The sequence below is a fragment of the Molossus molossus genome, unplaced genomic scaffold (genome assembly GCF_014108415.1).
Source record: "Molossus molossus isolate mMolMol1 unplaced genomic scaffold, mMolMol1.p scaffold_m16_p_6, whole genome shotgun sequence".
NCBI lineage: Eukaryota > Metazoa > Chordata > Mammalia > Chiroptera > Molossidae > Molossus > Molossus molossus.
In genome coordinates, this window is record NW_023425399.1 from 17663570 (window position 1) to 17690140 (window position 26571).

At 54.3% G+C, this 26571-nt stretch overlaps 1 protein-coding gene across 1 annotated transcript; it reads left to right on the forward strand.

The window, feature by feature from the left end:
* The first annotated feature begins 158 nt into the window (after positions 1-158).
* On the forward strand, positions 159-24668 carry KIAA1755 (KIAA1755 ortholog). The gene is made up of 14 exons (XM_036244692.1): positions 159-173; positions 312-509; positions 3966-5310; positions 5805-6002; positions 7434-7557; positions 10095-10188; positions 11096-11182; positions 12401-12517; positions 14369-14467; positions 15867-16015; positions 18109-18247; positions 18349-18471; positions 18981-19202; positions 23973-24668. The coding sequence occupies exons 1-14, from the start codon at positions 159-161 to the stop codon at positions 24666-24668; spliced, it is 3606 nt and encodes a 1201-aa protein (XP_036100585.1).
* Positions 24669-26571: the final 1903 nt, after the last annotated feature.

Genomic DNA, 26571 nt, shown 5'->3' on the forward strand with positions numbered 1-26571 from the left:
CCTTCCTTCATTGCACCTTGGACCAGAGAATGACATTTGAACAAAGACCTGCAGGAAGTGAGGGAATGGGGATGTCTTGAGGGAAATATTTTAGGCCAGTGCAAAGGCCCTGAGGTGGCATTGTCCCCAGTGTGTTGGAGGAACAGGAAAGAAAGCCCATGTGGTTGGAGGAGGTGAGTGAAGGAAGCAGGACAGGAGGTCAGAGAGTTAGGAGGGACTCCAGTCATATGGAGCCTGGAAGGTCATGGGAAGTGGCCACTACCCTTGTAATTACTGCTGTCACTTTTCATCCTCTTCTCCTCTCCCCACAGGACCCCCCATCCCTGGACACAGCCATCCAGAATGCCCTGGCAGGCCTCTATCCTCCTTTTGAGGCCACGGCGCCCATTGTCCTGGGGCAGGTGTTCCACCTCCTAGATTCTGACTTCCGGGGGGATGGGCTGAGCTTCCTCCTGGATTTCCTGATCCCTGCCAAGCGCCTGTGTGAGCAAGTACGCGAAGCAGCCTGTGTAAGTCGGAGGGATGCCCTCCAAGTGGAGCAGGAAGGCCGCCCGGCCCTTTGCTCTCTGACATGTAGGAGCCCATCTCGTCTGCTCTTTGACTAACAGGGAGGAAGGTCTGGATAAAGGCCACTCGGGTGGCTTCCCGGCCCCAGGAGCCTGTGCTGCGGCTGGCATTGTGGGCATCACCAGGCTGCCTGGCTGAAGTGGGGCAGCTTTAGTGGAAATTGCAGAGAATGTTCCAGACCTTCCCTGGAGCCCTTGAGGCCTTTCTTCCTAGACCCCTTCAAACCCAGATCTCAGGGAGGCATCTCCTGAGACAAAACAGAAAGTACCTGTTTTAGGCAGGACTCTCTGACTGCAAATGGCAGGTCCTTACTCAGATGGGGACAGGGTGATCTGGCCTCAGACCCACATGGATCTTTGATCAATTCCCTTGTCTCTGTTTCTGCTTCTCCTCGCTTGCCAACATCATTCCTATAGGCTAGATGTTCCCACAAGGCTGGAGCCCAGGACAGCTCTGGGATCAAATCTTACCCTGGAGAGGAAAGTGAACTCTTTTCCAGCAGCTGCAGATAGAAAAATTGCAAGGAAGGATCCTGATTAGCCAGGCTTGGGTCCTATTTCCATCCCTGGACCAATCATAGCAGCCAGAGGAATGGGGTACAAGGATTGGCCAACCGTGGGGCATATGACTACCTCTATGGTCAGAGGGTGGAGACTGTCTTAATAAAAGGGTAAAGAGAGGTCTTTGGAGACTAAACCCTCAGATGCCCACTGCTGGAACTTGCCCACACCCTTCATAAGGTTGCCAGCTGTGTCCTGCCATGACGTTATAATACCCACCCCCCTGCTACCCTGCCTCAAGAATCACAGGGTTTTAGGCTCCACCAGCCTTTCCTGAGTTGCTGATGCCTGTCAGTGACATGGCACTTTGGGAGTAAAACGTAAGGATGATGACCATGTGCATCATCTCCGCGATAGAAAGGAATTGACAGTGGCAGCTAAAAAGTCCAGGCTTAGGAGCCTGAATTAGAGATGGAAGGAACTGGAAGAAAACTGAGATCATCCATTTAACATGCTTAACACAGTGCTTGGCACGTGGAAATAGCTCCGTACACTTTCATTGTTACTATAGAAAAAGGAAGACTCATTGAAACATTTGCAGCCAAGTCCACAGATCCACTTTGCTTAGTTTCACGCACATTCTTTCCCAACCTTATTTCTTCTCTCTGACAAGCTATACAACCACCCACTTCCTTAATGTGGCCATTGAAACTCCATTTGCACCACCCTCTTCCCCATTTCTCCCAGGGACAAGAGTTACCACTTTCCAATTTCTTTATTTTTAATTTAATTGTAATTATAGGGGAATTTGTGTCACCTCAGAGCAGTGGGTAGTAGCATAGAATTAATAGTCTGGCTTCAGGGCCATAGGAGCTCCAGGTTCATGTCCAGGCTCAATAGCCAGATCTACAGTATAAGTGCTATGAATTAGTTTATCAAGTTGTGGTCAAATCTTATTATTTTCCCCAATTAATAATTTCAGGAAACATCTGCTTAATTAGCAGGAAGTTCAGTGTCTCACACATACACATCCAAATTATATAAGATTATCCAGGATTTACTCAATCTACAGGAATCAGACTCTACCAAAAGCCAGGAAGAGAATAACCTGTTGTCAGTCTGGTGGAGTGTTGTTTCTGTTGTGGCCACCTGGTGTCACTGTTGAACACTGGTTCTGCACAGCCCACTAAGGAGGCTCAGCTAAGCCAGATCAGTGAGTCCCGGCCTGCTCCAGGAGACTCATTGTGTTTACCTATATAGACAATTTGCTGGCATGTACTGTTTAAAATGTTTTTCCTTGTTAAAAATTGATTTGAGAAAGAGAGGAAGGGAGAAGAGAGAGAGAGAGAAACATCAATGAAAGACCACCGATTGGCCACCTCCTACATGCCCCCCACTGGGGATTTGGCCCATAACCTGGGCATGTGCCCTGACCGGGAGTTGAATTGGTGACCTCTTGCTGCATCAGTCAATGTTCAACCACTGAGCCACACCAGCCAGGTTGGCATGTACTATTTAAAGAATGTTTTTAAGTTTTGCCTCACTTGCCATGGTGTTACCACTAATGGCAAATAAACAATTAATACACAAATAAATAAATACATAATAAACATTCAGTTCCAGAATAGTGGAATGACTTTTTCAAGGTCATCAATCAAGTTAGAGGCAGGGTCAGAGTTCCTGACCTTCACTCAGTGTAGTTTCTACTTCACTTTGTAATTTCTTTACTTAGAAATTAGAGAATGGTATAAAAGCAGTAAATGACCTCTTTATTTTTTGAAGTGAAAATTCCCACAATTTTCCATAGAATAAATGTTGTCAAAGGGAAAGAAAATTAGTCCAGCCGGTGTGGCTCAATGGTTGAGCATCGACCCATGCACCAAGAGGTCGCTGGTTCGATTCCCGGTCAGGGCACATGCCCAGGTTGTGGGCCTGATCCCCAGTGGGGGGCATGCAGGAGGTGGCCAGTTGATGTTCTCTCTCATCAATGTTTCTATCTCTACCTCTCCCTTCTTCTCTCTCTAAAATCAATAAGGAAAAAAAATTTTTTTTAAAAAGAAACATCCATGAGAGAGAACATTGACTAGCCATCTCCTGCACGCCCCCCACTGGGGATCTGGCCCACAACCTGGGCATGTGCCCTGACCGGGAATCGAACCAGTGACCTCTTGGTGCATGGGTCGACACTCAACCCCTGAGCCACACCGGTCGGGTTCATTGATATTTCTATCTCTCTCTTCCTCTCCCTTACTCTCTCTCTAAAATCAATAAAAGAAAAAAAATTGGGAGAGGGAATTAATATTTATTGAATGTATGCCTATTATATGCTAGGTGTTATGACAAGTTATATATATATATATATCATTGCCCTTATTTCTCATACCAGCAGAATAATCCAAATATGTATCACTATTCCTACTTGCAGATTAGAAACATGAGACTCAAAGAAGTTAAGTAATTTGCATACATTTGCAATTCAGACCTTGGAACTCAAGTCTCCCTAAAGTGGGGGGCTCAGGCTTGAGCAGGGTCAAGAGGAGTCTGGGGAGATGGGGAGAAGGGAGCATGACTCAGTAGGACGATCCTGCTGGGAAAGGTGCTAACTAGTGGCTGGAACTCAAACTTCCCTCCCTTGGGCCAGGAGGCCGGCAAGTATGTTTAGGGGTGAGGCAAGAGGCACCCGAGGTGCAGCATTTCGGAGGCACTCACCCTCAGAGCTGTGCGACTTGCGGGACCCTGACAGCGGGGCCTCCTTAGATGCTACATCCTAGGCGCCTCTCTTGCTTTATCTTAGCCCCCGGCCTGTTCAGGACTCCTGCTCGGAGAGGGACGGGAGCAGACCTCCCAGGCGGGGTTTTCAGGGTCAGACTCTCTGACGTCCTCCCCTTCTCTCTGCAGGCCCCCTACACACACTGCCTCTTTCTGCACCAGGGCTGGCCGCTATGCCTGCAGGACAAGGTTGTGCTCCACCTGGCCCCCCTCAATCCCCTCTTGTTGCGCCAGGGTGACTTCTACCTTCAAGTGGAGCCCCAGGAGGAGCAGTCCGTCTGCATCATGATCAAGTGCCTCTCCTTGGACCTCCGCACAGTGGACACAAAACCTGTTCCGGTGTCATCCTACCCAATACTTTTCACCCAAGAGTGGCTGGAGGCCTTCAACAGTGACTTTGAGGGAAGTCCCCTGCACAACTGCCTGGTAGCTTCAGAAGAGGGCATTGCTCCTGTGCCCTGGACCAAGATAGCCAGCCCAGAGTTTGTGGAAGACAAACCCCAAGCAGTGGCTGTCCCCTCCCCGGCCTGGGGTTCCCTTCAATTAGAAGCACTCGATTTGAGTGGCCCTAAAGAGCTACACCAGGCCAGGTCCTTAGGGAGCCAGGTGTTTCTTGGCCAGAGCTTGGCGGCTAAGGGCAGGGCCTATGGGATTAAGTACCCAGGACTCATCAAGGTGGAGCAAGCCAGGCCAGGGGAGGTGGCCTTCAGCATGGACGATGTGGCCAGCCAGTGTGTAGAGGGAGATTACGTGGCTCTCCTGGGCTTTTCCCAAGAGAGCAGAGGAAAGACTCTGAGTAGGGAGGTGGACACATCCCACGGGCGCCCTGCTGGGGCACCGGAGGACCTATCTGAAACTAAAGTTCCTTTCTCTCAAAGGACGCTGCCTCTCCCAGGGGCCAGTCAGGGACCTCATTTGGAAAAGTGTGCTTGTGAAAAGCCAACAAGCGTGGAGAAGGAGACTTGCATTTTGGATATGAGGAGAAAAGTCAACCATAAAGCCCCCTCCCGCAACTCAGAACGCCAGCCCCCGGAGCCCTACCTCCATGTCCTCGAGGACCCGCTACACTGTGCACCTGGCCTCAGGACGGATGTCTCAGAAGAGACAGCTGCCTCCAAGACCCAGGCACTTCTGGGAAACCCCAAGAAGATGGTCCAACTCAGGCCTGGACCCAAACAAACGTCCTCTCCCCGGCTGTGCCCAGCTTCTCCTCCTGCTGCTCCAGCCCTTGACACCAAGATGGGAGAGAGGACCAAACAGGGAAACGGCAGGTTTCCCAAGCCCATGATTGGCCCGGGTCAAAACACCTCCTCTTCCAGATCGCCCAGTCTTGGGCTCAAATTCTCCTTCTTAAAGGGGCAGAGGCAAGCCCCCGTGCCCCTGGAGAAAGCCTCACTCCAGCATGACAGGCCTTGGAAGATCTTGTGTTCACTCTACTCTCCCAAACCCAACCGAGCCAAGTGCTTGGGGAAAGGTAAGATGCCCCCTCTCTTAGCTGGACCGGGGAGCTGTTCTTGGACGGGATCACGTGACACAGTGGAGCAGGCTGTCAGGGACGGACACCCACCTGGGCTGCTCAGTCTCAGCAGTTCAGAGCACAGGGCGACATGTCAAGAGGCTTGAAGTCTTTTGGTTCTGGAACTGAGCAAGGTGTTGTGACTGTGTTATAATGGCTGGAGGCCAGACCCCAGTTGCACCACACACTGGCGGGTGACCTTGGTCAAGAACTTAACTCTCAAAGTTCAGGTCTCCCTCTCTGAGCAGTGGGGGTCTCACCTATCTCCCAGAGTCGTTTTGAGGTTCAGAAATGCCAGAAGGAAGGAGCTTTGCACAATGCCGGGCACACAGTAGATCAGTAGTTTTAAGCTGCTATTATTATTAGTCAGAAGCTCCCCCCGCCCCCCAAGCCACTCCTGAAAAATCCACCTTCTGCCCATCACCTTTTCCTTTGTTGCTGCTTTTCCCCAGCTGGAACGACTCAGACCAAAACATCTGGCCCAGCTGCTGACTCAGGCCCACTGACTGGAGAAGAGGCTGATTTCCCAGAAGCTTCTACAGACCCTCCAGAAAGAGGCCCCGCTGTGGATGAGGAGCCGCCAGGGCCGGAGCCCAGGATCAGGGCTCTGAGTGTGGAGGTCCTCCACTCCGGGATAGCATGCCTGCCAGGTCCTTGGGACCAGAGGGGCAGGTGGAGGTGGTGGGAGGGAGGGGAGAGGTCCCTAAGGGTCCTCAGATGCTGGTGGGTGTGGGGGAAGGCAGGGAAAGTTCTGGAGGTCTGTGTTCTGGACCAAGCCCTGCTGGGACTCAAGTCTCTCATCTTTCCAGTGAAGAAGTTGGATTATACAGGGTGGGGCAAAAGTAGGTGTACAGTTGTTCATATAGAAAATAATACAATAATTAGTGAATAATATAAGAATAGACTCTGTGTTTCATGTACTCACAACTGTAAGCCTACCTTTTCCTGAACCTGTATAAAAGCAAGTTTTAGGTATCCATCCAAAGATCCATCCATCCATCCATCCATCCATTTATCCATCTATCCATCCATCCATTCATCCATTTATCCACCTACCCACCCACCCATATACCCATTGAACATCTATTCATCCATCCACCTATCCATCCGTCCATCCATCCGTCTATCCATTTACCTATCCAAGCATTCATACATATATACATCCATTCTACTTCGGGCGAGGCGGGCAAGGTGGGTGTCGTAGGTCAGGTTCCCTAGAAGCTGAGCCAGAGACAGGGATTCTTGGGAACATGATTTATTTTATTGAAGGTCACTCTCAGGGGAAGGGGATTGAGGACAGCAGGTCAGGGTGGGGCAGGGGCTAAGCAAGGATGTGACCCAACCCCACAGAGCTAGTTTCATCTTAAGGTGCAGGACACTGGCTGTGGTGCCTGCGTCTGTTGCTCATCAACCCAGGCTGCTCCTGGGCTGGGATGCAGGGTGAGCCGTGGTCCAGTTCAGTTGAGGGCAGTTCTCCAGAGAAGCAGGCACCTGTGAGCCATCTACAGCCAATACTTATGGCCGCGGGGGATGGGTGATCTGGTCTGAGGAAGGGTTCTGGGTGGCACGTTAACAGCATCCAACACAGAGGGCATTATCATTGCTGTTCAGTTAATGTTTACTGAACATCTGCTGTGTGCCAGGCCCCGAGCTTAGCACTGAGGATTCAGCAGGGAGCAAGTCTGGCGTTTTCTGCTCTCAGGGAGTCTGTATTGTAGAGGTGGAGAAAATTCAGCTCAGTGTCAAAAAACTTATTACAACTCAAAGTAAAAAATCTTATGACCACGGGGTCATACGGGGGCTGTGGGAGGACAGATGTCTGTGCGACCCCAAAGCTCGTGTCACTAGCTTCACCTTCAGGGTCCCCAGGACAGAGGGAGGAATTCAGGGATGACTTTTCTGAGGAAGTGGCTTTTGAGCTGGGTTTTGAAGGATGACTAAGAGTTTGAAGTTAACGGGGTGGGGAGGAGAAAGAGCATTTCAGGCCGAGGGACCAGTGTGGGCAAAGGCCTGGAGGCCACGGAGGAGGTGGAGAGGGTTGCACCCAAGTTCTCACTGTGCACATGTTCTCTCTCCTCCAGGTGGTCGGGACAGAGAGGGGCGGCCCCTGCTTCTGGTGCCGACCACCCAGGGGGCCTGGGAGGCACCGTGGTGCACAGCCTCGGAGGTCACCAAGCTGCTTTCCTACCTGTGCACAGTCCCCAGGTAAGAGGCTGGGCTGTCTGGCCACTCCATCCCTCCAACCTCTCAGCCCAGGGCCCAGGACAAGGCACCGAGTGGAGAGACACCATATCCTTCTGACTAATCATCTGATCCCAGAGCTAGTCCTCAGCCATGTGCTGGAGACAAAGTAGGACACACCCAGCCCTCGCCATGGAGATCCCAGGCTGGTAGGGGAGACGGACAATATGCAAAAACCTAACCATGGGCGAGCAACTCTCAGGAGTGTTAGTGTGGTGAAGGGCACGGAGGGCTGTTGTAGGTCAGTGGTTTTCCAACTTGAGTTTGCATCAGAGTCAGCTGAAGGGCTGTTAAAACAGATCGCTGAGACACCCCCCCCCCCCCGAGTTTCCGCTTCACTAAGCCTGGGGTGGGGCCCGAGGATGTGCATGTCTAATACGTTTTCTGGTGATCCTGCTGCCGCTGGGCTGCAGACCACCCTTGGAGAGCCAGGGTTGTAGAGTGAGAAGGATGAGTGGACTGATTCCAATCGGAACATCGGGGAAGGCTTCCCGGAGGAGGTGACAATTGAGAGCTGACATCTGAGTTATAAATATTTGTTGAACAAATGGAGAGCGAAAGAATGAGTGAATGAATGATGAGTGACCCAGGCTGATTTTGAACCCCACCCCTCCACCCCACCATTCAGACTTCATGTTGGACTGGCTAGGGAAGAGGTACCATTCCTCTGAGTCCCAGCCACAGTCAGATGGCCTCAAACGTGCTGTTTGCTCAGGGCTATGGCTACAGACCCCAACCCAACCTAGAGGTTCTGCTGCTAGGGGTAGGAGGAAGAGGGACGGAAGGAACCTGCTCCATGGACTCCACCCCATGGGAGGCAGCACTGCCACCAGCTGGCACTGAGACTTTTCGTCTGAGGTGAAGTGGCTTTTCTGACCTCACAGGGAGATGGGACCCCTTTTTCAGTGCTGAGAAGTGGCCAGCGTGGTGCACAAAACCCTGGAATACCACCAACTTGCTGTGTGACCTTAGGGCAGTAGCCTTCCCTCTCTGAGACTCACCTGAAAAAAACGGGACGATCAAGTGGCTCTGAGGACCGAGTGCGGTCACAAGGGGTGGAGGGGAGCTGCAGTGTGAACTGTGGAAGGCGGTGTACTCAGCCCCTGTGTGCTGGGCTTGCTTTCTCTCCTGCTTTGAACCAACGTTGCTGGGCATCTGCTCTGGGCCTGGCTTCATGCTGGGCCGCTCTAGGCACCTGGACACTCCTCACATTGGGTCCTGAGCCCTCGAGGCCTGCAGGTGCTGGGCTGAGGCAGGTGTGGAAACAAACTGCTCTCCCAGCAGGGGCGTAGCCAGAGGCAGCCAGCAGGGGACATGTAGTGAGAGACCTGGTGTCACCCCGAGAGCCTCTTCTCACTGCCACCTCGCCGCTCGGTGCCTCAGTTTCCCCTTGGAGGATGGTGATAATGGGACACTGCTATCCCTCATACTCTGCACAGTCACTAAGTGCTTTACAGGGCTGAATTCATCCACGCTCACCACAGTCCCGTGAGGCCGGAACCAGCATTACCCTCAGTTACACATGGGCTTGGACGCCCAGGGAAACGCCACAACTTGCCCAGGTGACCAGGCACCACGGCAGTGCCACAGCTCTACCCCATGCTGGCCACCTCTTCTTCTGTCTGTGAGCTGGCTCCTTGTAGGGCTTGAAGGCAGTGGGTGTATTTTCCCCACCTCCCTGATCATCAGAATGGACACCAGCACTTGGGAGCCCACAGACTCCCTGGCTCTGCCTCTTACAGCCAGATGTCTGGGGGGATAGGGTGGGCCTGGGGGTGAGGGATCAGTATTTTAACAAGTTCTGACAACGAGCCAGTTTGGGAAATCCAAGGTGATCACTGAAAAGTACAATGTGAACCAGTTAGGGTGTTCTGGCTGCAAGTAACAAATCCCAATTCAAAACGTCTTATCTGGTAAGGAAATTTATCATTCTAGGTCTCTGCCTTATAGCCCTTTGTAAGAACTTTGTCAAGGAGAGACTTCTTTCCCAGAAGTCCCCCAGAAAACTTACCCTCATGTCTTATTGGCCAGAAATGTCACATGACCTCTATCTAAACCAATCATTGGCCAGAGGAATTAGATCCTACTGTTGGCCTCAACCAATCAGAAACTAGTCTTTGTGGGTGGGGAGGAGGGCATGGTTACACAGAGGAAATTGGATTCTAGACCAAAATGAGCGTTCTGCTCATGCGAAAGGGGTGGGTAAATGCTGGGTGACACCCACTGCAACTGGGATAGTGCTTATAGTCTATGATTATTAGGATGGAAGAGAGGGCTGTGTGAGGAACGTGGGAGCATTGAAGAGGGAGCCATGGGCTCTGGAGAAGAATCATGGAGGCCTTCCTGGAGGGAGGGGCATTGGATTTTGGTCTTGCAGGATGAAGAGTCCACCAATTAATCAAGGTGTCTGGCAGCCAGTTTTCCTAGCCTTCCACTAGTTCCTTCCCCCTAGAGGGCCTGGTTTATCCAGCAAGATTGCCATTTCTGTTTGTCACCCACAGGCCAGAAGATAAAACCAAGGGTCTGGCAGTGGTGATTGATGCCAGGAAGCAGCCTCTACACCCTGGTCTGGTCAGTGCCTTGAAGGCCACCCAGGTGAGTGGGAGGTGGACAGCATCAGCCTAGCAAGTCTTGGGAGCACCAGGGGCCTTCTGATCTTCATGCAGCCCAGGGGCCTCAGAGCTGGGTCCGGGCCCCCAGGCAGGCACTCCTATTTGCAGAAACCCCAACCCCAACAGGCTTGAAGAGGAAGGCCGTTCATTGGTTCATGTGACTCTACAGTCCAGGCATTAAATCCAACTTCAAGTATGGCTTGATTCAGGGACTCAACTATCATCATCAAGATCTGGTTCTTCTCTCTCCATTTCTGGCCCTGTTCTCCTGGGAGAGTACCCTTCTCAGCCAGGCCCCCTTCTTGGTGGCCATTTGGCTCCCAGAAGCGCTAACTTCACCTGGTCTCTCATTCAAGTCCAATAGGAAAAAGTGAAGTCCCAGCAAAAATTTCTTTATATTCCAGAAATCCCAGCAAAAGTTTCTTTGTCTCTCCTTAACCCTGATTAGCTCAGGTGTCTAATCCATCAACCAATCTCTGGGACCAGGGGAATGCAACACCCTGATTGGCTTAGACTTAGGTCACATGAACCTCATGAACTGAGAATGGGGGAGGGAAGAGATTCCTAACTAGTTGGTATGGGCAGCAGAGTAAACGGAAGTTTGGCTTATGCTTACCTCAGGGTCTGATCTCCTCCTCCTTGCTGTATAGATGGGGAAACTGAGGTCCAGAGGGACGGGTCACATAGAAAGTTTGCGACACAGGTTGGACCTGCTGTTCTCTTGAGGTCCAATGACTCACCCTCCATACCTGCCACACAGGGGTCCCAGCCTCGGGCAGCCCGCCTCCCCTCCCCAGGCCTGTGGCCTGTTTGCTTGCACCTTAGTGGGGAGGCGCAGTGGCTCAGCGAAGGCCTGGGCAGAGCAGCTCGGACATGCTTCTTTCTCACAGGCTCAGGACCCAGGCTCCATCCATACCATACTCTTCCTGGGGGAGAAGGAGACCGCCCTTCTGCTGGAGACATTACCTGACGTCCAGGTGAGGGGCAGCGTCAGCCCGGGAAGAGAGGAGTTTCTGAGTTTGCACTGAGCTGAGCTGAAGAACTGCGGAAGTCCTGAGCCAGGCGAGGCCCTGAAACAATGCAGTGCAGGTCAATACATGCAAGGCCCGGGTGCTACAGCTCTGCGGCCCTGCCCCCGTCATAGAATTGTTTCTCTCTGGCGATTCTAGCAACACCTGGCGGGCGTTGATCACTGCGTGATCGAGAGCTGCACACGGCACGAAACCTGTTCAAAACCCTTCATCTAGCCACCCCCTCCCCTTTCTTTTCAGATGAGGAAACTGAGGCCCAAGGCCACACAGCAAACTGGAGGCAGAGGTGCCTTCTCCCCTGATCTTCCTGTATTTCTCTCCCTAGTTTCTCAGCATCTCCCGCTCAGATGCAGAGTTGATGTGGGACGTTGCAGAGCCTGGCAGCGCCCTTTAATTAGTGCCACGTACCGTAGTCGTAAGTGCGGGCATCCGGTGCTCTGCCCTGCTTCGGGAAATGACTCCTTACTCCTGGTTAGTGACGAGGCACACTGTGAGCTAGAGGTATGCTTTTCAAGCTAACGTGCTTACGAATCACTTGGGGAGCTTGTCAAAGGGCAAGTTCCAATGGAGTAGTTCTAGTTGGGGCCCGGGACTCTGCATTTCTAACATGCTCCTCGGTCATGCTGATGCTGCTGGTCCATGGACCCAACTTTGAGTGCCAGGGATAACTAGTGGGTTTCCCAAACAACAAACCTGCCCAGTCCCACACTTAGGGGATACTGTTGGGCTTTGGTGACCTTTCTCCACAGCCTCAAGGAGGGACAGAATCTTGGTGGGTCACCAGAGAATGGTACAAGGGAAACAGAAGTGATATGACAAGAGCCAGCTCCAGCTGATGTGTGTGATTACCTGGAGGGCCGGGCCGGGCGAGAGCCCAGCTCAGAGGGAGCGAGTTCAGTGACTGATGAACCATGTCGGCCTTGGGCACAGGCCGGGCCAGTGCCGTGTGAGCGCTGTTTCTGTGCTATTCTTCATCCAGGGTCTGGTTCTGAATTTTGATGTTTCAGAATTCGCAGAGAAGATCCATTGCCCAGAAAGCAGCTCTTAAAGCCAGGGGCAGACTCGCGCCTGGAGGTGGAGTGGTGCCGGGGCTGGGATCTGGACAGGACTGGCTCAGATGTCTGTCCCCACACTGGGTCCTCCTGACACTCCTTTCGTCTGCAGGTAGAGGTGCTGACCTCCTTAAAGGCCCTCGGCCACCACGTGGACCCCAGCCAGCTGCCCGCAGCCCTGGAAGGCTCCTTCCCCTACAGCCACAGCGAGTGGGTGCAATTCTTCCAGGTGTCTACCGCCGCAGCCTTTAGCCCCGCCTTCTTCCTCCCGTCAGTCTCCTGCCCCGTGGACCCACCCACACTGTCAGGTTCAAAACTAGTCACTCAGCAAACATTTAAAATGAAGGTGCAGAGTGCAGTGATTGAGAGCTCGGGCTCTGGGGCCCGACTGCCTGGGTTCCAATCCCAGCTCTGCTGTGTGACCTTGGGTAAGTTACATACCTTCTCTGAGCCCTTTTCCTCATCTATAAAATGGTGAGGGTGATCCTAGTCCCTCCTCAGGGGCTGTCGTGAGCAGTAATTGAGTTAATGGGGGTAAAGCGCTTAGAAGAGTGTCTGGCATGTGCTACAAGTTATGTCTGTGTTCACTGAAAATAAACAGCTCTGTACCCACAAACTCAGGAGCTCGGGGTGCGGTGGGGGAGGCAGACGTGTTCCCTCCTGTCAGAGGGAGAAAATGAGGATACTGCCAATGCTGGGTTCCTTTCCTGTGTGAGCTCAATCCCTCCTCACCCCAACTCTCCAAGGGACATTTCACGTCCAAGGTAACACACAAGAACACACAGGATGGGGGCTCAAACAACAGTCCCCAGACTGCCAGCCTACCCTGCCCCAAAACCGTGCCCATCAGTGCCCGCCCAGGCTTTCTCTAGACCAGGGCTGCTCCCCTCAGCACTAATCACATCTGGGGCCGAATAACTTCCTTTTTGGTCTCTGCCCACTCTGTCCATGACAACCAAAATGTTTCCAGACACTGGCAATGTCCCCTAGGGGGCAAAAGTACCCCCACTGAGAACCACTGGTAAATGCTAACAGTCTACCACGTGATCCTCCTCTTTTTAAAATCGTACCTGTTTAAAAATAGGCAGTATGTTCCAAATTCAAGTGGTACAAAAGGGTACTGAAAAATCTCCTTTCCTCCTTGGCCTCTGGGCCCCAGTTCCCTTCTCCAATTAATCGAGTGACTTTAGAACTACGTTTTGTTTTGAAACCTTCCCTTTAGCCCTGGCCGGTTTGGCTCAGCGGTTAGAGCGTCGGCCTGCGGTCCAGAGAGTCCGGGGTTTGGTTCCCGCTGAGGGCACGTACCTCAGTTGCAGTTTGTCCCTGGCCCCGGCTGGGGTCCTGTGGGTGGCAACCACTTGATACGTCTCTCTCACATCGATGTTTCTCTCTCACTTCCTCCTTCTCTCCCTCTTACTCTATCTCAAGATAAATGCAAAAATGTTTTCCGGTGAGGATTAAAAGAAACAAAACAAACAAACAAAAAAAACCTTCCCTTTAAGTGAAATCTTACCACCTATAGACCCAGAATATAAAACTGGGAAGATGAAGACATGACACTGTTTGATCCTCACACCAGCCTGTAAGGCAGGAACTACTGTGATCCTATTTCAGAGGAAGAAGCTAAGCACAGAGAGGTTCAGTAACTTGCCCAAGGCCTCACAGCGAGTGAGTGGTGGAGCTGGGCTGAAGTGGGACGTAACAGAGGATGTCTCCCCTCCCCCACCTCACCCCCCTCTCCCTCCCCTCCCCCAAGGTATCCCCGCTGGCCTGTCTATCTTCTCCCTCTCATTCCCAGCTCCAGTGGTTGGTTCTCAGAGTGTGGTCCCTGGACCAGCAGTGTCAGCATCACCTGGGAACTTGTTACAAATTTACATCCTCAGGCCCCACCCCAGAGGAACTAAGTCAGAAACAGGGGAGTGGGGCTCAGCAGCAGGGACATAACCAGCTTTCCAGCTGATTCTGAAGCAGCCGAAGTTTCAGGGCCACCACTAATGCCCCTGCTGCGTCCCCCTGGGTGGGGGAGGTGCCCTCCGCACTGGCCCAGGCTGACACCCCACTCTGGCCTTCTGTCCTGCAGAAGTCGGACCCTTTCCTTGCCGACCTCCGCCAGGCGTCCTCCCTGCTACAGGCGTCCATCAAGGAGTTTGAGAAGGGTGACCCTCCTGGAGGGGCACAGGTGAGCCAGGGGCATACCCCACATTTCACAGACCAAGGACTCAGTAAAGGGGACAGCCAGGGTGGCCAGGATCATGTTTTTCATTTATTCATTTGACTACTATGCATTGGCTACTCATTGTGTGCACCGGAGACCCAGCCCGGGGCAAGCCGACTCGTCCCCGCCTGCATGCAGTTCACGGTACAATGGCAGAGGTAGTTGCTAAAAAGCGAACAAAGAAATGGACATGTAGTAACAACCCGGGCCCAGTGCTTTGAAAGTAAGATTGAGAAAGACAAGAAGGAGGGAGGGCCTCCCTGAAGAGATGGTGTTTAAACTCAGGCCTGAAGGATGAGAAGGAGCCTGCATGGGAATATGAGGGGGACGGGGCTCCAGGTGGAGGGCACGTGTGTGCAAAGGCCCCGCGGCGGGATGATGCTTGGTGTGCTCAGGAATAGCTTGGAGGCCAGCGTGGAGCAGAAGGGGGAGGGGGAAGGAGGGAGGAGAAAACTAGAAGGTCTTCTGGATCCAGCGGGGGCTGTATCAAGGATTGGGTGGGGATTTCCTGTAAGTGGGCAGGGAAGCCACTGGAGAGTTTTATTTATTTATGTAGTTAATCCTCACCTGAGGATATTTTTTCTACTAATTCTTGGAGAGAATGGAAGAGAGAAAAAGAGAGAAACATTGATGTGAAAGAAACACATAGATCCGTTGCCTCCCATACGTGTCCTGACTGGGGCCGAGGTTCAAACCTGCAACCCAGGTACATCCTCTTGACTGGGAATCGAACCCCCAACCCTTCGGTGCATGGGCCTCAGTGCTCTAACCATTGAGCAACACTGGCCAGGGCCACACTGGCAAGTTTTTTTTCCCTTCCTCTTTATTGATTTTAGAGAGAGGGGAAGGGAGAAGGAGAGAGAGAGAAATATCCATGAGAGAGAACATCAATTAGCCACCTCCTGCACGCCCCCCACTGGGGGTTTGGCCCACAACCTGGGCATGTGCCCTGACCAGGAATCAAACTGGCAACCTCTTGGTGTATGGGTTGATGCTCGACCACTGAGCCACACGTGCCTGGCAACACTGGAGAGTTTTAGACAGTGCTGCTTGGATTTGCACTTTGATATCCTTCCAGCAGCCGTGTGGAGAACAGACTGCAGAGGGAGCCAGAGTGTAGCAGGTAGACCAGTGAGGAGGCTGGGATGGGTGTGCCAGCGAGATGATGGCACTGGGACCGGTGAGATGGCCGTGGTTGAGAGGAATGGCCTGGGGAGATGTTTTAGAGATAGAAAGGAGAGACCTTCTGTAAAACCTGGAATGCCAAACTGGGAGAGTCGGGCATGATCAGGGTGTGAGAGCCTGGAAGGTTGTAGAGGGAGAGCAGGGATCGCTTCTCAGGCCACCTCCCTTACACTGGCAGGAGGCCTCCAGGTGTCTGAACAAGTCCAAGGAGCTGATGGAGGCCGTGCTGAGGGACCCAGATCTTCTGGGCCTCCAGCGGGAAGGTGGAGCCACCCTGGCCAGGCTGCAGCAGGAGGCCAGCAGGCTGGACTTCAACCCAGACGTCAGGTACGGACACCCAGTCTTTCCCTCTCCCACCCCACCCTGTTTCCTGGATGGGAGTTGGGAGCTGGGGACACATGGGGTGGCCTTGCCGATGCCCAGGATGGGGATGTTCGCAGGGCCCATGTCCTGTCCCGTCTCTGCTGCCCTCCTTCAGCCCCGGTCATCTTCAGACTGGGGTGGGCACTGGCGGTCAGCCCAGCCTGTTTCTGGTCATGCTCACAGACCAACCACTGTCTCTGACCAGATACTGAGCTGAGCCTGGCCAGGAGAACCTCACGGTGTGGGAGGGGTCTCTGAGCCACAGAATAAATAATAAATATTCCTGGAGAGTACCGATTTTCTTAAATTTTGGGGTGAGGGTAGGGGAAAATCAATAATTAAGCCAGTCAGTAATTGGAAATATTTTATTTCTGCTAGAACACACAGTTACAAAGTTTGTATCAGCTTCCAGGGACAACATGTTTATTTGACCGACACCTAGACAGGACTTAGTATGAGCACAGCATTGTTGTAAAGGCTTTATAGATAGTAACCTCTTTAATTCCCACCCACGAGGTGGATCCCAGTAGTGTCCTCATTTTACAGTGGAGCCTGAGGCTCAGAGAGAGGTTAGGTGACTTGGCCAGGGTCACACATCTGGGTTGTAGTGGGGCCAGGACTTGAAGCCAGGCAACTTGGTCTAGAAACTTGAACACACCACCCTGATCTGTGCCCACAGGCAGAGTCATGCTTATATGAGCAGTGGGCAGCAGCAGGCCCTGGTACCAGGTGTGGAATTGTCTCCCTGCCCCTCATGTGGCCTGGTGGGGCTGATTCCCAGAATGTCCCCATCTCACTGGCTGACTGCCAGGCTCTTGTCAACCAGAGGTCCGTCCCTACAGGCCGTTGGCCGCTGGCAGCTCCACCAGGGGGCGCTGTGGTCCCATGTGAGCCACTATGCGCGTTTTTTTCCTGCAGATCGGTCCCTGCAGTTCCCGCCTGTGGCCCCTTTCTCCCTCCCACTGCCAGGCAAGCTGGCATTTTCCTTCCCCTCGCGAAGTGGGACCCTCACCTGAAAGGGCAGTGACCCGTGGCCGGGGGTGGCAGTCAGATGAGGAGGCCCAGAGCAAGGTTCCCTCCCAGCAAGCAGGCTTCCTTTCATTCCATCTCTTTCTCTTCTTCCTTCTGAAGGAAGACCCCATTAGGGCAGAGGGGGGTGGACAGGATTTGCGGGGTGTCAGGAATACCTCGAGATTCCTCTCCTTACCCAAGTCTTACCACCCCGGATCCTGTCCACAGTCCTTCCTTTATGACCTGCTGGCTTTGACCATTTAAAAAAGCATGTTCAGAAAAAGCCGTGGACTGGGCTCCAATTCAGACTGCCATGCTTGAGAGTCAGCTCCTCCCTCTGGCCCTCAGTTTTGCCATCTGTCAAGTGGAGGCCCGGTCAGCGGGTGTTGCAGCTACTCACTAGCACTGCAATGGAAATCAGAGCCAGCAAACACTGTGCGGAGCCTGCGTTGGGTGTTTTGTACGCCTGCGGGCTGGTTCTCAGCCCTGGATGCACCCCGGGACCTCCCGAGGAGATTTAGGAAACACTGGTGTCCGGGCTGCGCTCAGACTGGATTCAGCTGGTCTGGGGTGGACTGGGACATGGAGATGTTTAAACCTCCCAGGGTGAGTTTTAACGTGTAACCTTGTTGAGAGCCAAGGCGTTAGATCATTTAGCAAGCGGGCTGTGAAGTGGGTTCTGTTACCTCCACTTCTGAGAGGTGAAGAAATAGGCACAGAAGGTTGAGAAATGTGCACAAGTTCCCATGGCCAGAAGGCAGCAGGGCTGGGATTTGAACCCAGATCTGTCCAGCTCAGTTCATACCCTCCTAGGTAAAGGGAGGGTCATTTGGTTTCCTGCTGTGTCTGCTGGTCTTCCCAGTCTCATGAAAGACCAATGCTGAGGCCCAGAGAGGTTTAGGGACCTGCCCAGGGTCACACAGTACATAGGCAGCTAGAATACCCAGGTGAGGTCCACAAAATCACTGGGAGTTGTTGGCGGGGGGGCTATACATACTAGGGAGGGGTGCATCCTGGGAATTTTCTCACCCTCCTCTGCCTTTCAGGAGCCATCTGGCTGAAGCTGCTGCCCTCTATAGCCTCATGGACGAGCAGCTGCATGTCCTGGTCACCACATCGAATCACCTCCTGGGGAGGCTAGAGCTCCGCATCCGCATGGGCCGCCTGGAAGCGGCCATTCGCCAGGTGAAAGGGGGGCTTGTGCTCCAGGCTCTGCCCCAGCCAGGCACTGGCTCTGGTGTGAGGACATGCGCCCCTCATGTCTCAACCACCCTCCCCTGTGCCAGATCAGCAACTGGATGGAGCAGGAAGGAAGCCGGTGTCTGCAAGCGCTGACCCCCAAGGACGGAAGCTTGGAGACCGTGGAGAAAGCTCACGTCAAATTTGAGGACTTCTTCCTTCAGGCTGCAGTGCGTTCCTAAAGCTGGGGAGCAGGAGCGGGGCAGCTGGAGGGGCAGCAGGGGGCAGCAGCCTAGGACGAAGGTGTGGAGTGGGCAAGGGCAAGAAAACTTCCAAAGGCAGTGAGGAGCCCTGGGATCATAGCAGGTTCAGTTTAGGTGCTCTCTCCTCCAGGAAGCCTTCAGGGACCACCACGTCCAAAGATGACTCATCTCAGAATCCCTCTGGGAACTCCCAGGACAGTGGGGGGTGGGGACGGGGAACAAACAGAGAAAGGGAAAACTGTGGGGGCACAAAGACTTTGGGGTCAGGGAAGTTTTCTAGAAGAAGATGACACTAAGCAGAGCCCAGCTAGGCAAAGTAAACCCTCGGCAAAGGGCCAGGTCCCCATTGTACAGATGAGGAAACTGAGGCTCAGGAAGTCCCATAACTCAGCAGAGGGGCAGTGGGAGGTTCCTGACTCTGGGGAGGCTTCAGCTAAGGCAGGAGCTGAGTGACTGTCCTTCCTCTCCCTACTCAGGCCCAGTACCGACAAGGCCTGGAACTGTCCAAGCAGGCGGCCCAGCTGGGAGCTGTTGCTGGAGGGGCCATCGAGGCAGAAGGAACAGAGATCCCGGAGCTGGCAGCCTTCGCCGCCACTCAGCGGACCTTCCAGGCTAAGCTGACCCACTTCTACATGGCTGCCGAGCGGCAACGCACAGACCTGGAGACGCTGCTCCAGCTATACCACTTCTGCAAGAAGGTGAGCCTGGTGGCCCATCTGCACCGACCACCCTGCAGCTGGGAGGCCGGGAGCAGCCCAGACACGCACTCGGCTCTGCACCATCCATTCCATGGCCCAGTACCTCCATTTTCCAGAAGGGAAGCACAGTTTGAGAGGTTAAGTCACCCTGGTAAATTAGATCAGAGGTCCGGCTGATCTCTGACCCCAGCTTGACTCACTACATGAGGCACCCTCCCAGCCACCCTCAGAGATCACCTGCTTCTTCTTCTTCTTCTTCTTCTTCTTCTTCTTTTTTTTATTCAGATAGAGTGGGAGGGAGAGAGAGAGAGAGAGAGAGAGAGAGAGAGAGAGAGAGAGAGACATCGACGTGAAAGGTACACATCGAGTGGCCTCCACCCACACGACCTAACCAGGGCTGGGGACAAACTGCAACCGAGGTACGTGCCCTTAGCAGGAACCGAACCCGGGTCTCTCTGGACCACAGGCCAGTGCTCTAACCGCTGAGCCAAACCGGCCAGGGCTCACCTGCTTCTTTTTTTTTTTTATCCTCACCCGAGGATACTTTTCCATTTTTTGTACAGATAGAGTGGGAGGGAGAGAGAGGAAGGAGAGAGAGAGAGAAACATCGATGTGAAGGGACACATCGAGTGGCTGCCACCCGCACGACCAACCAGGGCCGGGGACAAACTGCAACCGAAGTACGTGCCCTTAGCGGGAACCGAACCGCAGGCCGACGCTCTAACCACTGAGCAAAACCGGCCAGGGCTCACCTGCTTCTTAAACGTTGGGATTGGGGGCAGGAGTCTAGAGATTTCTGAGAATCCAATCAAAACCATAGACTCTCTCTTCACACATAGGTCCCTGTAGGCGACTTTGGTCTTGCCTCACTCCTCTGTTGCAGATTTGGAGAAACAGCATCAGAGAAGGGCTGTCACGTAGCCAAGGTCACAGAGCAAGCCCGTGGCACCATTATAGTGCTCTTTCCCATGCCGACACAGACGGTGCGAGTGGAAGAGGGACGGACAGTTGGCCGAGGTGGCCTGCTCAGAACAGAGGCCTCAGTCCTAGCTAGGAACCCAGAGTTTGGTCAGGAGGGCAGAGGAGAGCTACTGTGGTGGGGTGGGGGGTGGAGAGCCAGCACAGAGTGTTGGGGTGGGAGGCAAGAGGAAATCTATTACTTTACCTCTATCATCTCTCGGCAACTCAGTTTGGCAAGGTTGATCAGCCCATTTTACAGATGAGGAAACTGAGGCCCAAGGAGGGAAAGGGCCTTGGCCAAGGCCACATAGCTGGAGAAAAGAAGAGCTGGAATGTGAACATCGATGTGCCCATGCCTTTTAGCATGCCCTGTGCTCTTCCCCAAAGGCGGGGAATGACAGCCAGTGGGCCATGTCCAAGCAGCACCACCACAATGAAGTTTAGATGATGATTATGAGGGTGGCTCGCGTGTTGACTGTTCCCACACCACAGCCTCCTATTAAGTGCTCCACAAGGCTTACCCGATTGAATTCGCACCACATCATTATGAGGGAGGGGTGCTAACATTGTTTCCATTTTACAGATGAGGAAACTGAGGCCAAAGAGGAAAGTGCCTGGCTCAAGGCCCCCACAGAGGGCCAATGGTCAAGCAGGATTTGACTTAAGAGCCCCCATCCCTCCTAAATCTCTCCTAAACCCTTCACTTTCTGATGGGGAAACTGAGGCCTAGGGGGACAGGGGTGCAGCTGTGACCCAGCTTGGGACAAGAACCCACATCTCTGGCCCGGGCCCAGTGCCCTCAGCTGCCCCTCACCGCTGAGGACAGAGCGTGAGAAGAGCCTGAGCCCGCCCCCAGCTGTCGGGCCAGCCCGCCATACAGGGGACAGAGAACACAGGACCTTCAGAGGGCTGTGGGAAGGACTCCGGTCAGTGATGCCAGAGGCGCTGGGAGGACAGGCCACTCTCTGTCTCCCTGGGGCAGCAGGCAAGGGACACAGATGTGGGCTGTGACCGCGAAGGGATCCCTCACTCCGAACTGTACCCAAGTCAGAGAGCGAGGCAGCTTATGCCTGTGTGGGCTGTGTGACCTCAGAGACGGTCTCTCTACTCTGGGCCTCAGCTCCTCATCGATGAGGATGATGATGATGATGATGATGATGACGATGATGATAACGATGATGATAACGATGTTTCCGTAGTTCTTATTACGTATCCTGGTTCCAGTCATTCTAAATCTTTTTTTTTTTTTTTAATCCTCTCCTGAGGACATTTTTCCATTTTTTGTTCAGATAGAGTGGGAGGGAGAGAGAGGAAGAGAAAGAGAGAGAGAGAGAGAAACATCGATGTGAAAGGGACACATCGAGTGGCTGCCACCCGCACGACCAACCAGGGCCAGGGACAAACTGCAACCGAGGTACATGCCCTTAGCGGGAATCGAACCCAGGTCTCTCGGGACCGCAGGCTGACACTCTAACCACTGAGCCAAATCAGCCAGGGCGGTTCCAGTCATTTTACACATCATTTTATTGTCACACCAACCCCTGAGGCAGGTACGGTTATCGTGCCCGTTTTGTGCCGAGGAAGCACTGAGAGGTCAAAGCACCCACCCAGGGTCACACAGCTTGGAAGTGGCAGAGCTGAGACTCTCACTCGGATCAGCCGGCTCTCGTGCCAGCCTTGCCGGGTGGAATTACATCGCCGAGAGAATTAGATTCAATGTCAGGAACCTCCTCACCCACCCGGAGCTTTGCTCAAATTTGGAATTATGATTTTTACCACCAATATTATTATCATTAATAACGATAATGCCTCCTGGGTTAAGGAGATCAGGAAGCTTCTCCCTTGCTTGGTGTCAGCCCCGTTGGCCTTCCCTGGGGAAACCGAACTTGCTCCGGCTCTGAGGTTTTGCCTTTGCTGTTCCCTCACCTGGGAATGCTCTTCCCGTCGACCGGCTGGCTTCTCGTGTCTCTTTCTTCTGTGCTTAGCTCACATGTCCCCTGCTCACGGAGACCCTTCCTGACCACCTAGCACCTGCCCCCTCTCTCATCACCCTGTGCTTACTGCTTCATGAAATTATCCTGTTGCCTCATCAACTGCTCGTCTCTTCTCTGTCACCTGTGAGGTGAGCTCCCGAGGCAGCAACTGGGTCAGTTCACCGTGCCCGGTGCAGGGCCAGCACCCAGAGGGGCGTGGTGGACACGGGCAGCCTAGCCAGGTGGCCGGAGGGAGGAAGGCTGTGGATGTGTGTGAAGCGTGGAGTCGGACCCAGGACTAGAAGTCGTAGAGGAGATCCAGCCCTGACCTGAAGTCCCCCTGTGGCCTCTCTCGCTGTCTGACCTGGCCAAGCCCCCTCTCTGGCCCTGAATTTTAACCCGCACAACAAGGGTTTGGTCAAGATGATTCCTGCAATGTTATCCATCTCTGTCCAGCTCAGCCGGGAAGAGGAAGTCCTAGACAGACAGACTGCAGACAGACAGACGGCCCAGCCCAGTGCCGGGCCCGGCCCTGGGCGGAGAGCATGCGTGCAGCAGCGTTGGCACTAAATAATAATAACACGATTGTGCCACTAACGGAGATTTATGGAGCCCTTTCCCAGCCATGAGCTGCGTGCGCTTCTGCGAATATGAAGCCATTTATCTAAAGACAAGTTCCCTTAATCCACGGAAAGATGGTTTCCTCGGAGAAAATGGTTCTCCAATCCCCACAGCCTAACAGCTCGCTGTCGGCTTCTAAATTAATGGAGAGAAAGATGATGTTTTTCACGAGCTGCTGGGAATGGTCTGGCCCCTGTGCAGCCTGCAGACATTTTGTGGGTGAAGTGGGGACAGGCAGAGTCCTAAGTGGGGCAGAGGGGCTGGAGTGAGGGGGCCGCTGGGCCCAGGTGGGCTGATGGTCTCGCTGATGACAGCAAGGGCCTGGCCCTGCCTAGGCCAGTTTCTCCTGCACAAGGGGATGTTTAGAAGCTACTCCCTGAGTTCAAATCCCAGCTCCTCCCTGACTGGCAATGTGACCTGGGCAAGTGATTTCATGTCTCTGAGCCTCAGTTTCGTCCTCTGTTAAATGGGCTGTTTGTACAGCTGAGTGCGTTCAGACGGAGACACACAGAGCCTGGTGGACAGGCGGAGCTCGACAAGCATCAGCCAGACCCCTCTCTCAGTACCACTCATAAGGGAGCAATGCAATCCAGGAATCCTAATATTTAGCTTTCAAAAAGCTTTAAAAATTTTTTTTCTTTATTGACTTTAGAGAGAGAGGAAGGGAGAGGGAGAGAGAGATAGAAACATCAATGAGAGAGAACATCAACTGGCCACCTCCTGCATGCCCCCCACTGGAGATTTGGCCCACAACCTGGGCATGTGCCCTGACCGGGAATCGAATTGGCGACCTCTTGGCGCATGGGTCAACGCTCAACGACTGAGCCACACCAGCTGGGCTCAGGAAGCTTTTTATGATCATCTGGTACAATCTTCCATTTTACAGGAGAAACTGAGCCCTAGAGAGGCCTCTGTCCTTGCTGGCCCACACGTATGTCAGACCAGCCATGCCTGAGTTCCCCGGGGTGCTGGGGACTGGTTGCCGGTGGCAGGTGTGTACCCTGGGGAAGAGCGGGAACCACAGTCATCACCATCAGCAAAGGAAACCACAGCCACCTGAGGGGGCCCTAACAATTTGGGGGCATATTATTAATGCAGTCCAGCAATGCTTCCTCTTCGAGTCCTCCCTCTGCGCGGAGAAGCCTATCCTGTCCTCACGGAGCCCCCGTGGTCCCTCTCTTGCCTGAACCCACCTCCCTCTCTTCCTGTCTCCCAGATGACCTGGTTCCACATGGACTGTCAGGACCTGATGACCCAGCTCCGGCTGGGCAAGGATCGAAAGGCCAGCCACGGGGACCAGCGCCGCCTCCACCGCTACCTGCAGCGCCTGTCGTCCGAGTTCCCCGCTGAGAAGCTCAGGGCCATGGGGCTGCAGGCGGCCTCCCTGGGCCAGGAGGGCCTGGGCCAGGACCTGTGGGCGGAGGCCCGGGTGAGGCACGGGGAAATCCAGGCCCTCCTGAAGAAGGCATTGGCCCACTGTCCGTGCCCACTGGGGCCCACTGCCCAGCTGGCACCCCTGGAACTACGAGGGACAGCTGCCGAGGGCCAGGGTGTGAACGGAGAAGTCACTGCTAAGGGAAGGCAGGGCCTGCCCTTCCAGGACTCCCTGGGCCTGGATCGGTCACCAAAGTCCCGTTGGCCTCCTCGGGCCCCGAGACGGGGGCACCGAAACCTGCAGGCAGGCCCTCTGCCGCTGGACACTGGCCAGGCCCTGGCGGCCGATGAGGGCACGGGCCCGCGCGAGCCCCCCGATGCCGCCCCCGAGCGCTTTCTCTCCACCTTCTCCTGGCAGCCTTTTCCCAGGCAGAGTCAGACCCCTCACCCCGCCGGGGGCAGCTCCTCCTCCGAGGGCACAGACTCACGGACGTCTCTGGAGGACTCACCCCAGACAAGCCCCCCTGCCTCCCTCTAGCTCCAGGGGATGCTGGGCTGGGCCAGCTGCAGAGACCGAGCCCCTCAGGACGGTCCGGAGCACTCTGTGCGTGTGGCCTGTGCCGAGGGGCCAAGAACGGCACCAGGGAGCTCTGGGCAGACCCACCCTCGGGAGGGCAGGGTGCAGGGACTGTGGGGTGGCTCCCTCACCCCAGGACGGACCCTTCCAGAGGTCTCAGCCTGAGGCGGGCCACATGCCCAGCTGCAGCTCAGGGACACACAGCTTCCCCTTGGGACACAAGAGGCATCACTGCTCTCGTGCAGAACCATGTTCGAGGGGTTTGGGAGGGGCTTTCAGTCTTAGGATCTCACCAAAACACCCCCCAAGACAAGAATCCAGGTGCGCGTGTGTTTGACAGTAATCCCAGGAACTACTGGGGAGGAGCAGAGAGGTGAGTCGGGGAGGAAATAAAGGGGGTGTTGTCAAGCAAATCATTGCATGCTATTCATTGCGCCATTGGCCTTGGGCAAAGAGAATCAATCACCTGCTGGAGGCCAGTTAGTGTGTCGGGGAGGGGGAGGGAGTGTCTGCTGCATCTCTGCTCTCGTCTCACTCACCACCATCCGTCTCACATTCAAGGACCCCCACAGCCTGGCCCTTGCTCCAGAGAGAACCCTCAACGCCCTGACGTTCTCTGTCTTCTGCCCTCCCCACCACATCCCCCAGACTCTACCACCCCTCCCGCCCCAGGCTTCACTTGTCTTGAGGCAGAGCCTCTGGTGCCCAGAGTCACGGGTTCTGCTGGCAGTAGGGGTCTGACCAGGGTGGGGAGCCATGTCCCTTCCAGCAGGTGGTTAGAGCGGACAGGTGACAATGACAGAGGCCTTTACGCCTCACCCCGCCCAGAGTAAGCCCTGCTAGCGCCTTCCCGAGTGTCATTGTCCCGAGAGAGCGTGGCCCAGTCCCGGCCTCGGGTGCCTGACCAGCGTGGCCTGCTGGCAGCCGAGCCCTGGAATTTTCCTGGCTGCGGGAAGAGGGTGGGGCACACATCCTCCCACAGAGGAGGCTGTGGCAGGAGAGGGGGGAGCACTGGAGCAGGCCCAGGAGGACAAACAGGGTTTCTCGGGAGCTGTCTCCTCAGAGAGAGCCACACAAACCTCAGTGCCCCAAATGACTTCAGGAACCATCAGAGACTCGCGATGTCGTCAAGTGTGGCCGGGGCCTGTCTGCCTCAGAACCCGCAGCAGAGCCGACCTCAGGCAGCTCCTGGGGGTCCCACCCCAGGTAACTACAGTCAGACCCTTGGGGCCATGGTGGCTGGAATTTGCGTGTGTGACCAACTGCTCAGGTGCTTGCTCTGTGACAGCACAGTGGGGACTGCTGTCCCGCCCGAGCCCGCTCTGGTTCTTCCATCCCACTCTCCTGCCTCCATCCAGACAGGTCTCAGAATGCAGGAGACGTCTGATCAGCCTGTCTCCATCTAGGCCTGTCACCTCCGAGGGGGGCCGAAGGCTCTTAAAATGCTATTGCCATAGCAACAGCATCCAGCCAGTGGGGACCACAGGCAGGGCGCCAGGGCACCTGGGGTGCAAGAATGGAAACTGTCTTCAGAGAGACTATAGCTACTGTGAGGGATGAGAGGGGGCTGAGGAGGGGGATGGGCGATTCAAGAACCCTTGGGAGGGAGGGGTCCCCAAAGCCATCTTGTGTGTCCCTCTGTCTTCAAAAAGAACAACCTGTCTACTCACAGCAGCCCCTGGGGAAGAAGGGGTGCAGAAGTGAAATAGAATAATAATAACAAAAATAATGAACAACAATAACACTAATAGCAAACATTTATCTGCATTTTCTTTGTGCCCGGCATGCTGCTAAGCCCTTTGAAAACTCCAGAGGTGCCCTGGCTGGTTTGGCTCAGTGGTTAGAGCGTCGGCCTGCGGTCCAG

Bases quoted from the DNA above. Each gene is read 5' to 3' on its own strand.
- KIAA1755 (XM_036244692.1), top strand. The intron at 510-3,965 runs GTAAGTCGGAGG...TTCTCTCTGCAG, and splicing joins AAGTACGCGAAGCAGCCTGT to GCCCCCTACACACACTGCCT. The intron at 14,468-15,866 runs GTGAGCCAGGGG...TTACACTGGCAG, and splicing joins ACCCTCCTGGAGGGGCACAG to GAGGCCTCCAGGTGTCTGAA.